At 44.0% G+C, this 16,170-nt stretch overlaps 1 protein-coding gene across 3 annotated transcripts in view; it reads left to right on the plus strand.

Annotated features, from left to right (window-relative positions):
- MYOF (myoferlin) overlaps positions 1-16,170 on the plus strand; it is a 154,013-nt gene that overhangs the window by 16,359 nt on the left and 121,484 nt on the right. For all 3 annotated transcript variants that reach the window (XM_060642008.3, XM_060642009.3, XM_060642010.3), the window contains exons 2-3: positions 9,415-9,470; positions 12,201-12,292. In XM_060642008.3, coding sequence (XP_060497991.2) covers positions 9,415-9,470; positions 12,201-12,292 — 148 coding nt within the window. The remainder of the gene's footprint in view (positions 1-9,414; positions 9,471-12,200; positions 12,293-16,170) is intronic.

Here is a 16,170-nt window from a genome sequence, read left to right on the forward strand (position 1 = left end):
GGGAAGTGCCCTGCAGGTCCTCACCACTCCAGGGACTATCCAAAATGACCAAACGGAAGAATTCCCCTCAGAAGAATCTCCAGGAAATAACAACAGCCAATGAACTGATCAAAAAGGATTGAAATAATATAACAGAAAGTGAATTTAGAATAATAGTCATAAAATTAATCGCTGGGCTTGAAAACAGTATACAGGACAGCAGAGAATCTCTTGCCACAGAGATCAAGGGACTAAGGAACAGTCACGAGGAGCTGAAAAACGCTTTAAACGAAATGCAAAACAAAATGGAAACGACGACAGCTCGGATTGAAGAGGCAGAGGAGAGAATAGGTGAACTAGAAGATAAAGTTATGGAAAAAGAGGAAGCTGAGAGAAAGAGAGATAAAAAAATCCAGGAGTATGAGGGAAAAATTAGAGAACTAAGTGATACACTAAAAAGAAATAATATATGCATAATTGGTATCCCAGAGGAGGAAGAGAGAGGGAAAGGTGCTGAAGGGGTACTTGAAGAAATTATAGCTGAGAACTTCCCTGAACTGGGGAAGGAAAAAGGCATTGAAATCCAAGAGGCACAGAGAACTCCCTTCAGACGTAACTTGAATCGATCTTCTGCACGACATATCATAGTGAAACTGGCAAAATACAAGGATAAAGAGAAAATTCTGAAAGCAGCAAGGGATAAACGTGCCCTCACATATAAAGGGAGACCTATAAGACTCGTGACTGATCTCTCCTTTGAAACTTGGCAGGCCAGAAAGGCTTGGCACGATATCTTCAGTGTGCTAAACAGAAAAAATATGCAGCCAAGAATCCTTTATCCAGCAAGTCTGTCATTTAGAATAGAAGGAGAGATAAAGGTCTTCCCAAACAAACAAAAACTGAAGGAATTTGTCACCACTAAACCAGCCCTACAAGAAATCCTAAGGGGGATCCTGTGAGATAAAGTACCAGAGATATCACTACAAGCATAAAACATACAGACATCACAATGACTCTAAACCCGTATCTTTCTATAATAACACTGCATGTAAATGGATTAAATGCGCCAACTAAAAGACATAGGGTATCAGAATGGATAAAAAAACAAGACCCATCTATTTGCTGTCTACAAGAGACTCATTTGAGATCTGAGGACACCTTTAGATTGAGAGTGAGGGTATGGAGAACTATTTATCATGCTACTGGAAGCCAAAAGAAAGCTGGAGTAGCCATACTTATATCAGACAAACTAGACTTTAAATTAAAGGCTGTAACAAGAGATGAAGAAGGGCATTATATAATAATTACAGGGTCTATCCATCAGGAAGAGCTAACAATTATAAATGTCTATGTGCCGAATACCGGAGCCCCCAAATATATAAAACAATTACTCATAAACAAAAAGTCAGAGATCCGCATTTAGCCAGGTAGACCTGGATGGGCCACATGTCTCTGTGCTCCCCCCAGGTCCCTCTACGTCCTGAGGGTGGGAGGAATCTCCTGCTGGCCCTTCCCAGAGCCTTCTCTGACCTCTCTGCTTATGGTGGAAATTCTCCCAGATGCTCGTGGCTGCCAGACTGACTGCCAGGGAGGAGCGGTCGCTGCCCGTCTGGCAGCTGTCCCGGGCGGGCCTCGGAGGTCTGGAACCCAGCCACGTGGGAGAACTGCTACACCAAGGCTGGGCCTAGCGTCACTGGGCGCTTCCTCTGGTCGCTGGGCCCTGCCCTCCAGGGCGGGCTCCACAGCCTGGGAGTGCCCTTGGGGCATACAAGGGGTGCTGCCCAGGTGCCTTAATACAAAATAAAAGCTCCTGGTTCAATGCTTCCTGTATGCTGGGCCCTGTGCTGAGCACTCTGTATTCGTTTTCTCACTTAATCATTAAAGCAACCCTAGTAATAATACATGAGCTTACGAAGTCAAATGCACTCAAATCATGGAACGATTACGCTGAGAGGAATACCAACACTAGTAAAATACAGTCCCAGCCTTCAAAGAGTCACCGTCTGGTCTTAATCCTCATAAGATTGTTCTGGGTCCTGTCTGCCAGAGTCTGAATCCCAGCTCCACCACTTAATAGCTGTGTGACCTCTGATAAATTGCTTAACTTCTCTTGTCTTGGTTTCTCCTTTTGTAATTGGGGAAGCTTATTACCTTTTAGGGTAGTTGTAAAGATTAGTGAGACAATCTATAGAAAGCTCCGGAAACAATGACTAGTTCAGAGCACTTAGTAACCGTTAGCCATGATTGGATGGCTTCAGGAGGTCTGTGATATTCTAGGCCAACTAGCGGGTGACTCTCCATTTGTCTATGAATGTTTCTCAAGACAAAAGTGGCCACAACCCAGGAGCCAGAGAAGATGAAGAAGTATTTCTCAATGGGAGGTCAAGTTTAGATGCATGGCTGGACCTAGAGATCTTGTTAATCTACTTTGCCTACCAAAAAGCTGAGGTAGCTTCTCAGCTACCACTTCTCCTGGGGCCATGTCATAAGACACAGAAATCTAGCTAGGGAGGACTGGGGGGGCTTCATAAATCACATGTTCCACTAGACCTGGAGGCAGACTTAGAGATCATCTAGTCTAAATTCCCCGGTGTTTACAAGAGGGATTCTGAGCTCAGTGGTTGAGCCTATGTCTCTCTGAGATCAAATCTCAAAGAATTGGAGAAGTTCACTGATTTGAAAGTCCAGTCAGAAGAGCTGGGCCTGGGTGGCTCAGTCGGTTGAGCGTCCGACTTCAGCTCAGGTCATGCTCTCACGGTTTGTGATTTCAAGCCCTGAATCAGGCTCTGTGCTGACAACTCAGAGCCTGGAGCCTGTTGCAGAGTTTGTCTCTCTCTCTCTCTCTCTCTCTCTCTGTCCCTTCCCTGCTCACGCTCTGTCTCTCACTCTCTCAAAAATAAAGAAACATTAAGAAGAGCTGGGCCAAGTCCTGCACTTTGCCCTGAAGGAGTATGAGGATCAGTGAGATGGCATGTCTTTGGAAGTACCGAAAAAGTGTTACCATTGTAGATGCTATTATTTCCATGGGCACCTGGTGGTACTCATTGTAGTAGAATTCTCCAGAGAAATGGAACCAGTAGGGTGTGTGTGTGTGTGTGTGTGTCTGTGTGTGTATGTGTGTGTGTGTGTGTTGACAGAGAGACTGAGAGACTTATTTTAAGAAATTGGCTCATGTGATTATAGAGTCCGGCAAATCTGAGATTTGAGGGGCAGTCCTGCAGGCTGGAAACAGGTAGGAATTCTATGTCACAGCCCCAAGACAGAATTCCATCTTCCCTTGGAAACCTCAGTTTTTACTCTAAGGCCTTCAGCTGTTTGGATGGGGCACATCCACCTGATGGAGAACAAACTCTTTCACATAAAGACAATTGGTTGTAAATGTTAATCACATCTATGAAATACCTTCGCAGCGACTTCTGGACTAGAGTTTGACCAAACAAGTGGCACCATAGCCTCGACAAGTGACACATGAAATGAACCGGCCCTCTCAGCACAAATGTAGCAGTCCGGTCTTAGGAGTCATGGTGGCGCCTCATCCCGTCCCGGAGAGCCCAGCATGGCATGTGGTGTGATAGGCCCGCAGCAGAGGAAATGTTTCCGTGCAGGAGGGCGAGGCGGCTTGGCAAGGAGTGTTTGCTCAGTTCTCGGGGAAACCGTATTCAGAGGTTGGCATGCAGGTTAATTACTGCAGCGGTGACCTTCAGCGAACTGAGAGAGAAGCAGGCAGGCGTGACTTATCAAAAAACAGGAAATGTCCCAAAGAATGCCTTGAGTCATGGTCCAGAGCGTATTCTGCTTTTGAATCCGTTGTTATGTTCTGGGTTGAAAGTATTTAATTCCTTTCCGTAGGAGGAAACTGTCATCTTAATAAAATTAGAGATGAGAACAGGGGGAGGTAGGTGATGTGGAAAAGGGGAAAAGAGCTTCCTGTAATTTAATCTGATGATCTGGCTCTGCAATTTAGACCTTTAAAAAAAAATGTGGTGGAATTGAATAATTAAATAATATAAATATGTGACTCTGTGGCTGTTGGTAAGAAAGAAATTTATTGGGGCGCCTGGGTGGCTCAGTCAGCTCAGTGTCCCACTCTTGATTTCGAGTCAGGTCATGATCCCAGGATCGAGGGATTGAGCCCTGAGTCCAGCTCCTTGCTGAGCGTAGAGCCTGCTTGGCATTTTCTCTTTCCCTCCGTCTGCCTGTTTCCCGTACTCTCACACTCGCTCTTGCACACACTCTCTCTCTCTAAAGTAAAAAGAAAGAGAGAGAGAGAGAGAGACAGGAAGAAATTTATCTTTGTTTTTTTTGGCTGACATTTATGTGTGAATAGGTTTTCAATAAAATATAATGTGCACACATTCTGATAAAAAATAGAGTCTCCTTTTTTAGAAGAGGTCGAGCTGGGTTTCTCCAGAAGGATAGGAGCCAATGTTAGCATATAATCTTTGCTTATTGACCAGGGAGAAGCAAGAAACAGCAGTTGAATACATGGCCTATAGAATTAAACTAGTCCTGAGTTAGAGTGTTTCTTCCTAGCTCTGTGATCTTGGGCAACTTACTTAACCATTCTGGGCTCATTTTGCTCATCTGCAAATTCGAGATGCGTGGGTTTGCTGAGAAAGTTAAATGGAATGACCTATGGGCAGGATTTAGCACACGCTTGGCCAGAAGAGAGCGCCCCCTATCGAGTGGCATCCTTGACATTAATGCAAGTGTTTGAAGTGGCCTCACGTTCCACTTGAACAGTCCCACCTGGCCCTGGTCAACCTGCACCTGCCAGGATTTGGCTGGTTCCCTTTGTTCGTCAATACACAATGGAATCATGTGTTCAGGAGCATATATTGGAAGAGTTGTTATGCAACTTGGTTTTTCTCATGGGATTATGAACCTCTTGAAGCCATAAAGCCCAGTGTCTAACACCCTCTTTACTAAGTGGCTTGTATCCGCCAAATGAAGCTTAGCTTGGCATTCGTGGCTGCACAGTGTGACCATAACCTTCCCACATGGCCTGGTTGCCTCTGCTCCCTTCCATATTCCCTTGGCTCCAATCAAATGGAGGGCAGTATCCTCCCTCCCACAGGGTCCTCCCCTACTCTCACACTCACTCTCGCACACACTGTGCAGCCACGAATGCCAAGTGTGCAGTGTCCCCAAACATGACTGGTTCTCTCTCCCCTGTGACTGACCCACTCACCCTTTTGCCCCCACCTGGAATGACCTTTTCTTCCCAGCTCCACGTTTCCAATCCATCCTTGTCTCTCAAACCCCAGCTCAGCCTCTGCTTCCTCTCTGAGGCCTTATCTGGTGCCCTCAGCCTGAATTCACCTCCCCTTTTCATTTGTACCCCCCTCTGATGGCAACTGCCGCCTTCTTTCTATATCAGTCCCCCGTGGCCACATCTAGCTCCCTGCTGGAGCACCTGAGGGCAAGAACTATATCTTGGGTACCTTTGTATCTCCCACAGCGTCCAGCTCAGTGTCTGGGCCAGTGATACTTCAAAAATATTTGTTGGATAGAAGAATGAGGAAATGCTTTACTGCTGGTGGAAGAACTCACTTAGTGGACCCTTTCCATGGGCTGGGCTACGAGCTCCCTTTGCCTGACCTGGGCAGGCTTTATTCCCATTATCCCCCTCTGGCAGCAGGAAGCTCCAACCTGAGAATGAAGCAGACAAGAGCATGGTGGGCTTTTTTGCTGTGTGCTGAAAATAGTCATCAAGATTAATTTGGGTCTTCTATGCTATAGGCCATGACCTCCTTTTGTGGAACGTTTTAAGACCAAGAACTATCTTGTACTCTTCTGTTTCCCCAGTTCCTGGCACACAGCAGGTGCTTAATAAATGTTGGAAGATGAATGAATGAGCGAGTGGCACTCCCTTTTTCACGCCCCCCAACTGCTCACTTTGGGACAGTCCTGCCCCTGTGGGGAAGGGGAGGGAGATCAGTACCAGGCTCAGCACCAAAATCTCCCAGTGCAGCATTTCTTCTTGTATGCTGATTCCCAGGCCAGTAACCAGGCTTGGGATTCAGCTCAACTGGACAAGTACTGGCTCTTTCCACAGCCTCTCTGGAGCCCTTGTCCTTGCTTTAGCTCCCTGCCTGGAATCTTGGGACTTGGAGACTGAGATTTTCCTTCAATACCATCCATCAGGGACCCACATTCTGCCTCAAGCCCCCGTACCCAATTTCTATAAATGATTTGCTGCTTTCTCCTTGCTTTACTTACTCTGCTATGGCCTCTTAAAATTGTCCATCTTTTATCTTGAAGATCTGCTGTGGTCCCAGGGTCCAGAGTCACTCTTTCCTGACTCAGTTCTCCACCCGCCAGGCCTGGTTATGGCAGCAAGCGTGGTGGTGAGCTGGAGGGATATTAATGGTACCATTTCATGCTTGTCGAAGTCAGGAATTTTTAACTTTGGTGAAGGTCATGAACTCATTTGAGAATCTGATGAGGGAATAAACTGTCTCCCCAGAAAAACTCACAGATGTCACATTTTGCATGTTGGAGCAAATAGTCTTAGAGAGTCTCAGGATACTCTGAAGTCTGACCTTGGACTTTCCTGTGGCCACTGCTCAGGACGTCAAGCCCGTCACTCATATGATATTCATGCATTTTCTTTATCCAGTGTTTCTGACAGCTTCCATTGAGACACTGTGGTGTGATAGTGAACACACACTCGGGTTTTGGAGCCAAGGAGACGTAGGTTGTTTCTGACTCTCTTTTTTTATTTGCTGTGTGACCTTAGACAAGTTAACCAGCTTCTCTCAATTATTTGTCTACAAAAAGGGGATGAGAATGTTACCCTTGCAGGGCTATCGGAACGACTTAGAGACACTGTAGTAGAATGTACTTCCGGGGCGCCTGGGTGGCTCAGTTGGTTAAGTGTTGAACTTCGGCTCAGGTCACGATCTCATGGTCCGTGAGTTCGAGCCCCGCATCAGGCTGGCCGTTTCAGATTCTGTGTATCCCTGTCACTCTCTGTCCTCCCCACCCTTGTGCTTTCTCTCTGTCTCTCAAAAGTAAATAAATAAAAAAAACATTAAAAAAAAAACAAAGGAATGTAATTTCTGGCACCTGTAGATGGTTATATAGAACAGGCTGCTCCAATTGTGCAAAGAAGCCATGTGTCCCGTTCTGTCAGTTTAAACTTTGCCTGGCCCGTCTTACTCTCAAAAGTACTTGCTTGTCTGGCAACCAGAGAGGAAAATTGGGAGGCTTTTCATCAGATGATGGGAGGGGCAGGTGGGGTCAGTAGGGAAATGTGGGAGGGACAGGACAGCTTCTAGGTGATATCAGAGTCATATGCAGGGAGGCGCTCTGTAGGCCACATAGAGACCACAGTTAGAACACATCAGTACAGGCCCCAGCATGAGCCTATGAGCAGGGTCATGCTGAAGTTTAAAAAGGGAAGCCAGTTGGGCTCTGGATGCTGCTCAAGTGGAAAAGTTAATGCTTAGCAGAGTAAGGGTGATGATTCATGCTTTGTCTATGCTGAGGTCTTGGAAGAATGAGGTGGTTAGTCCCACAACTGGCATCTGCTGGGACCCTTCACAACATGACACTCAGCTGAACGGAACCCACTACCTCCTACGTTCCATAGCAGCAGAGGGGTAACTGGGAAGTGGTTCCCAGTGTGGCCACCAATGTGAGGCTGCTATCCCTGCCACTTACCAACTGGGACTTTGAATATGCCACTTAACTTCTCGGTTTCCTTAGCTCCAAAAGGGGGATGAAAATTATTATACATATCTCCTGGGGTTTTTTAAGAGGTTAGATGATACGAGATGAGAAAAAAATATGTATGTTGGTCTCTGCTCCTTTCCCCCACCACTTTCTGGCACTGAGCTAAAACCCTTATAAATTCTTAAGTGAGAAGAGTAGGAGCATCTTTTGTTCTAATGAGATCACTCTGGGTGGGCTCCTGGGTGGCTCCTGGATGGGAACTGATCACCAGGAAGACCAAGCCGTGATAAGAAGCTTGGCATTTTTGGCTCTGCCCCCACCTCCTCCCGGCTTCTCTAGACTGGAGAAAGAGACTGGAAATAGAGTTAATACTTGATCTTGCCTATGTGAGGAAGCCTCCATCAAAAATCCCAGAAGTATGGGGTTCCAGGTGTGTGATGAGCACATCCATGTACCGGGAGGTTGAGGTACTCCAGCTCCATGGGGACAGAAGCTCCTGTACACAGGACATTCCCAGACCTTATCTTATGTATCTCGTCATCTGGCTGTTCATCTGTACCCTCTGTCCTATCCTTTAGTAAACTAGTAAACATAAATGTTTTCCTGAGTTCTGTGAGCTGCTCGAGCCAGTTAATTGAACCCAGTACGGGGGTTATAGGAACCTCAGATTTATAGCCTGCTAGGTCAGAAGCACAGGTGACAGCGTGGACTTGCTATTGTCCTCTGAGCCCTTAACCTGCGGGACGCTGTCTCCAGGTACATAGTATCATCATTGAGTTAAATTGTAAAACACCCAGCTGGTGTCACAGAAAATTTCTTGGCTGGGGAACGCCCCACCATACATCTGGTGTCAGAAGCGTGATGAATGTTCTATATGATGGTAAAGAATTCACACAGGAAGAGAACTTGTTTTATTTTTCTCCCCCTGAAAACGGATAGCTCATGCCTCCAAAACATTCGGTACTCAAACACTAGCTTTTATTTTGATGAGTATTTGGGGACTTAGAGATCCAACAGACGCCTCTCTGTGCTTTGGACTTCTCTAAGGAAACTTTGAACACTAGCTGGAGGAACATTTATTCACACAGGAAGGTCTCAGACACTCAGAGAGAAAACCCGTGTCTTCAGAAAAGGTGAGCCTGTTGTAAAGGAAACCTTACATTCTTTGCAGGTCATAGAAAGTGTTCATCTACTAATTACCTTGTGCCGAGGCCTATGGGAGGGAGTCCAGCTCAGTCTTTAAGCTGTGGGGTCTTATCACATGCAGAGGCAGCATGGGTGTCAGAGAGGAAATTGCAGGTTGTATAAGAACCAGTGCCATGTATTAGCTCAGACACATTTCTCAGTTCCTTTGAGTCTCAGTCTCAGTAGCCACATCTATAAAATGGTGACACCTTTTGGCAAAGGTTAGCTTTGTTGGCTTCTTTCTGCAACACACTGGAGACACAGAGGCCCTGGGTAACCTTGGTCTATAGGAACTGGTGAGGGAGATTCAGGGGATCATGGCATTTCCATGATTATGAGTCCTTCATTCCCCAACATCTCGTAGACCTGGGGTGGGAGAAATGTTTTAGGTCAAAAAATGCCATTCAGTTTGGAGAACCTTGACTCTTGTCGTCCTCACTCTAGGCTGATGAATGGGGAAATGCAAGCACACGGTTGGCCCTCAAGGGAATGCTCTTTGAATGGACGAATGAATGGACAAGTTCTAGAAATATTTCTAATTAATTGATATTTCTTATTTTTTATTTGCAGATGAGAAAAAGAAAACAAAGAAAGTTGACAATGAACTCAACCCTGTATGGAATGAGGTAACTTCATTTTTTTTTTTTTTTTTTTTAACATTGTTTCAGTGGATAAGCCACATCTGATTGTCCTATCTTCGGTCAAAGGTTAGCTTTTCCCTTTGAAAGAAGAATCTCCACATTGCATCCCCCACCACTCTATCTCTCTTTGTGGCCATAGAGATAGCAGAACAGTTCAAGGGGACATACCACAATGACATCTCCTATATAGTAGTGGTGTAAGCGAAGTCTGGAAAGGGAGTAGGAAACTTATGTTCTAGCCGGGAGCAGCTTTGAGCTTGCTGTGTGACCTCGGTCCAGTTATGTTACATATCTGGGGCACATCTGTAGAGCAAGGGGTGGGCTTAGATCATCTCCAGAGTCGCGGAGGGAAAGCTCCATATTTAAAAATGTATCTGCACGTGACTAACCAAGAGTACATTACATGACACTGTGTGTCTGACTAATGACATTTACTGTGTTTTATGCTGATAAAGTAGAATATCCTTAATGTAGACATTTTGAAAGCTTTAGATAAACAAAAAAATTTACCTTTGGACCCACTATCCAGAAGCAATTACTGTTAACATTTGGGATATAGCAATAAATGTTTATTGAATAAGTATATTGTAATGTATAAGTAATTATTATTTATAAATAAATTAATAAAATATGATGTCTTGACATATAGCAGATACAGCTTCCTCTCCTATTTTTTTCTTACTATTATATCCTAAGCATATACCGTATCATTCCATTCAGAAGTATCTTTAACACTAGGCAACATTCTTTTTTTTTTTTTAATTTTTTTTTAACGTTTTTATTTATTTTTGAGACAGAGAGAGACAGAGCATGAATGGGGGAGGGGCAGAGAGAGAAGGAGACACAGAATCTGAAGCAGGCTCCAGGCTCTGAGCCATCAGCCCAGAGCCTGACGCGGGGCTCGAACTCACGGACCGTGAGATCGTGACCTGAGCTGAAGTCGGATGCTTAACCGACTGAGCCACCCAGGCGCCCCAACACTATGCAACATTCTATGGAAGGGCTATAATATATTTACTTCCCCCAGTGTTGACTTTGTATCTATTTTATAAGCAGTTCAGTGTTGAATAGATATATAGATATGTGAAAGTTTTCATTCTTTCCACTGGGTAGATTTTCCTATGCTGACTAATTTTTTAAAAGATGATCATCAGCCCCATTGTTTTTCCCAAAAGCTGGTCAAACTTTCCTGGATAAGCGTAGCGATAAATGTCTTTGTTATTGTCACTAAGTCACCAGGCTGTGAAGACTTCTCCTCCACCAACTGTAAATTCCCCTCCTCTCCTAGTCCCGAAACTAAAATAAATCCATACCTTTTCATTGAATGAGGTGAAGATGAACTGTATTTTTAATGCCTTTCTGAGAAGCAGAAAGTTGAAAGGCAGTTCTTCTTCTCTGCAGTTTCACTGGAACCCAGAACCCAGCCAGCTGGACTACCAGGTCCGTGAAAGCAAGAGGCCAGTCTGGTTGGTCCCGGTGGATGCTGTGTGTGGATCCTAGCACCTCACACAGATCTCCAAGAATAAAACAAATTGAAAGTACATTATGTATGCATGTAGTGCTTCCAGTTTTGAGTAATTCTCACATGCTTCTTTATATCTGGTCAATCCATGTAGCTGATGGCAGAGGTGGAAATGGTCACGTGAGCAGACATCCTCTGCAGGGTATCATCCGTCTCACCCCGTTTTGTTTCTAACATGTATTTTTTTTTAAATGTTTATTTGTTTATTTTTGAGAGAGAGAAAGAGTGTGAGCAGGGGAGGGATAGAGAGAAAGGGAGACACAGGATCTGAAGCAGGCTCCAGGCTCCGAGCTGTCAGCACAGAGCCCGACGTGGGGCTAGAACTCACACACCGTGAGATCATGACCTGAGCCAAAGTTGGACGCTCAACCGACTGAGCCACCCAGGCTCCCCAACTAACATGTATATTTTTCTAATTGCAATTGTATTTATCAAGTAAACTTCCCAACTCTAGTTTTATAACGGAAATCTAACTCAAATGAAATGCTAACCCCAAACCTATTAGGGTTAGGATTCTAATATGAGCTCTGACACATTCACCACCCACTCCAAACCCAGTACAAGGAGAATCAAATCTTCAGTAGGCTCTGCTTTATTTAATTCATATGTTACACGATCAATCAAAAACATCAGCGGTGTTATGTTAAAATATTTTTTTGTGTTTGCCATTAGACAGCAATTTATTGCCTTAAGATGAAAGTCTCATCTGATTGCAGACTAATCATGGTGGTGCAGACTAATCAAGCCTAAAATAAAAGGCTGATGCATTTTAGAAAATGTTTTTTTAGATTATCTATCTCTTTGATAATAATATGACTAGGAAAAGCAAATAACTTAAAAACAATCAATGAAGAAAGCATTTTCATTTTATTTTATTTTTGTAACCAATTGTGGTAAATTCTCTGACTCTGAGATGGGTTTGATGACTTGCCCATAGTCACAGAGCCTAGAAAATGGGAAGCCAGAGGTCACCCCCAGGTCCTCTGAGGCTGTCTGGTTTGCCTTCCCACAGCTCTCAGCAGCCTCCAGGTTTGGAATTTGGTCACTTCTACTCACTATAGAATTGATGATTCACAAGACTGACATTGGTTAAGATAATGACATTTAGTGATTTAGTGTCTGTATGTCTTATTATACTATACTTCCTGACCCTTTTAAACAACTTTCTGTTTTTATAACCTTTCCATGGACAGATTTTGGAGTTTGACTTGAGGGGTATACCACTCGACTCTTCATCTTCCCTTACAGTTGTTGTAAAAGATTTTGAGACGATTGGACAAAATAAGTAAGTTGATTTCAACTATTTTTCTCATTTTACGTATTACATTACCATTGTTTATTTTGTTGAAGGAACGTATCGTTAATAACATTTTATGATATTTGCAATATAATCGTGCTTCAGTTCCATGTCCTCCCCCCACCCCCCATGCACACAACTTTCTGAGCCAATATCAGATGTGATTAATGATCACATTGCTTTTCCCAAACTTCTGTATAGTAGTCCCCTCTTACCTGTGGTTTCTGTTATCCATGGTCAACTGAGGTGCAGAAGCAGATGATCCTTCTTCTGAAATAGTGTCAGAAGGTCAATAGTAGCCTAACGCTACGTCGCTGTGCCTACATCATTCACCTCACTTCATCTCATCACTTAGGCATTTTATCATTTCACATCATCATGCATAAAAGGGTGAGTACAGTACAATATATTTAGAGAGGGAGAGAAACCATATTCACATAACTCATTCAGTATGTTGTTATAATTATTCTATTTTATTATTAGTTGTTGTTAATTTCTTACTATGTCTAGTTTATAAGTTAAACTTTATCATAGGTATGTATGTACGTATGTAGGGTTTGGTACTATCTGCGGTTTTGGGCATCCACCAGGGGTCTTGGCACATATCCTAATGCATAAAGGGGGAACTACTGTATTCCTAAGAGGCTGCAAACACTAAGCCACCATTACTGTATCCAATTTGGCACTTGTTGTGAAATCTATTTACATTCCTAAAACATCTTTGTTGACTGTACTTAGTCACTTCCTACCCCGGGTGGTTTATCTGAACGGTAGCTATATTAAACACAAGCAAAATCATTTCTTCTTCCACTTATGTGTGACCATTCAAGTTCTCCTTGCAGCCCCACTTTCATTTTAATGTCTTACTGGCCTTTTAAACTCAACAGATCTAAGTCAGATTCCTGTCGCCTTTACTAGTTTCAAATGGGAAGGGTCACGACGGTGCCCATGGTGGGACTGAGGGTTGTCCCCTGACTAAAGCTTGGGGATTTCTAAAACAGGTCTGTATGGGACAGAATGACCTCAGTAAATTCGCCCCAGCCCTTGATCTGGACTTTGGCCTTACAGACTCAGAAACCAGTCTTAGGTTACCAATTCAAACTAACCAAGCTTACAAGAAACCAGTGCTTAAAACCAAGTTATTTACGTGTTATTTTCCAGTGGAAATAAATGCGTGGTGGGAGGACATTCTCTGATTAATGAATTCTCCTTTGTGTCATCCTGCATGGAAAGCCAAATTACTCTGTATCCTTGATTATAAGATATCATTGACCATAGATGTATTATTAAATTAATAACAGGTTTGGGGTGGGGAAGGAGCCTGGTATTAAATGCCCTTATCAATTGTAAGAAGCATCCAAGTTTTTAGAAATGTCAATACATTTAAAAATATGTCTTAGGGGTGCCTAGGTGGCTCAGTCGGCTAAGTGTCCAACTTTTAGTTTTGGCTCAGGTCATTATCTCATGGTTTGTGGGATTGAGCCCTGCATTAGGCTCTGTGCTGACGGCATGGAGCCTGCTTGGGATTCTCTCTCTCCCTCTCTCTGTCTCTCTGCCCCTCCCCTACTCGCACTCGCTCCCATGCACTCAATCTCTCTCTCAAAATAAACTTAAAATAAAATAAAATTTAAAAAATAATAAAAATGAAAACCTTAGGGGCGCCTGGGTGGCGCAGTCGGTTAAGCGTCCGACTTCAGCCAGGTCACGATCTCGCGGTCCGTGAGTTCGAGCCCCGCGTCAGGCTCTGGGCTGATGGCTCGGAGCCTGGAGCCTGTTTCCGATTCTGTGTCTCCCTCTCTCTCTGACCCTCCCCCGTTCATGCTCTGTGTCTCTCTGTCCCAACAATAAATAAAAAACGTTGAAAAAAAATGAATACCTTAGCCTTAAGCACATTTGGTATAAGTAGAAGGCTGTAATGAGAGGCATAAACCAGAAAGAATTAGTTGAAGTGCAGTGACCTTATGTCCTGACTTGCTTGGAACAGTCCTGGTTTATTGTCCTAGCACAAGGGTTAATAACACCTCTTTTGCTGTCAACAGTGACTTGGTTTGGATGGTAAATTAGATAGTCACCCTAATGACTGGAGTCTTCTACTTAATGGTGTCAGGCTAAGAGATCCTGGACAGACATTTACCCCCTGGACAGTGCTTTGATAGGTACTATACATGTTCACCTTTGATGAGATCCTTTTTTTCGTGTTCAGTTGCTGACCAATGCCCCTTATGACTGATGCATTTTTTTCTTAAGCTACATAAATATACTTTGCAGGTTCTGGTCCTACTACTTGGACTGATCTGAGTGTCTGTTTTTGTGCCAGTACCATACTGTCTTGATGATTACAGCTTTGTAATACAGCTTGAAGTCTGGAATTGTGATGCCTCCAGCTTTGGTTTTCTTTTTCGAGATTGCTTTGGCTATTCAGGGTCTTTTCTGATTCCATACAAATTTTAGGATTGTTTGTTCTAGCTCTGTGAAGAATGCTCGTGTTATTTTGATAGGAATTGCCGGGAAGGTCTTTTTAATTGGGAGATTAGTTGTGTGTCCTACAAATTTCGCTGCATAGTTGTTGACCATCCTCCAGTGAAAGCCGACCCCGAGTCTGCTTTGGAATGAACAGTGCGAATGATAATGCTTACTTAGCTTACTGTGCTAAGCTTCATGCTTCTCCACCATCAGCCAGGAATTGTGAACTTTGACCTTGCTGTCACCAACTAAACAATGCATACACCTTGGTCAAATTTGCCCGTAAGTACACTAGAGAAAAAAAAAAAAATTAAACCCATCTGGGAATAAGCTGTATGTTTGTCCAAACTATTTGTGTACTTTGGTCCCAGATTTTTTTCTTGGCTTTTTTACTAAAAATTTGGCCTTCGGGGATCTGCTCACTGCTCAGTGTGGGAACTTTCTTTCACTTGGATGTGCAGGGTGGGGGCAGAGGATTTTTCTACCAGCTTAAGGAATCCCTTGCCTGTTGACATTCCTGTTGCCATGGAAACAGGTTGTGCAAACAGGGCTCTCACTTTGCATCTGCTGCCTGGGGCCTGGAAACAAACAGCACTGGACTGCCTAGGTTTGCCTGTGCACTGTGCCCACACCCACAGCAGACTGCAGGGTCCAGGTCATGCAAGCATAGCGCTGCTGCATCAGCAACATCCCTCCTCAGGCACTGGGAGCCGGCTGGGCTGTTCAGTGCAGACTCTGTTCTTCCCCCCGCCCCCCCCCCCCCCTCCATAGTCATCCAGCCAGCCATCCAGGCTGAATGAGGGTGAGAGAAGAGCCAGAAATGCCTCTTGATCACGTGATGAAAATGAAATTATTTTTAGCCGAAATGTCAGAGTGGAAGGATTTTCCCAGCCGCTGAAAAATTGGAGTTCCCTCTGCAGACAGCCAATACCGCTGTAGCTTAGTGAAATCTTAGGGAGTGCCAAGGGCTATGCCAAGCCCTTTGAGTGCACTATGCTACTTAATCCTCACAGACACCCTCTTTTTCCCCAAAGAGGCTTGGTAATCTGCTCAAGGTCACACAGCAGTCATGTGTCAGAGTGAGCATTTATGTCCAGGCCTGTGTTCTGGACTTTCACATTATACTGAAAACCGTGAACCACCTGCAGGAACCAAAATGTGGATGCAATTATTGATTAACTTTTATCCAGAATGGAAGTAATTTTTCTTTCTAATTTTGCAAAAAAAAAAAAAAAAAAGAAGGACAGTCATTACCAGAGTATTGGCAGTCCCTCCCTATGTAACACTTTTAAGCAGGCAATTTTATACTATTGAATAGTAAGTCACTGATGCTCATGTTCTACAGTGGACACAAGAAATTTGGAGAGCATATCTCATCTCATGTGCTCTTCACAGTAACCTTG

This window comes from Panthera onca, chromosome D2 (genome assembly GCF_046562875.1).
Source record: "Panthera onca isolate mPanOnc1 chromosome D2, mPanOnc1 haplotype 2, whole genome shotgun sequence".
NCBI lineage: Eukaryota > Metazoa > Chordata > Mammalia > Carnivora > Felidae > Panthera > Panthera onca.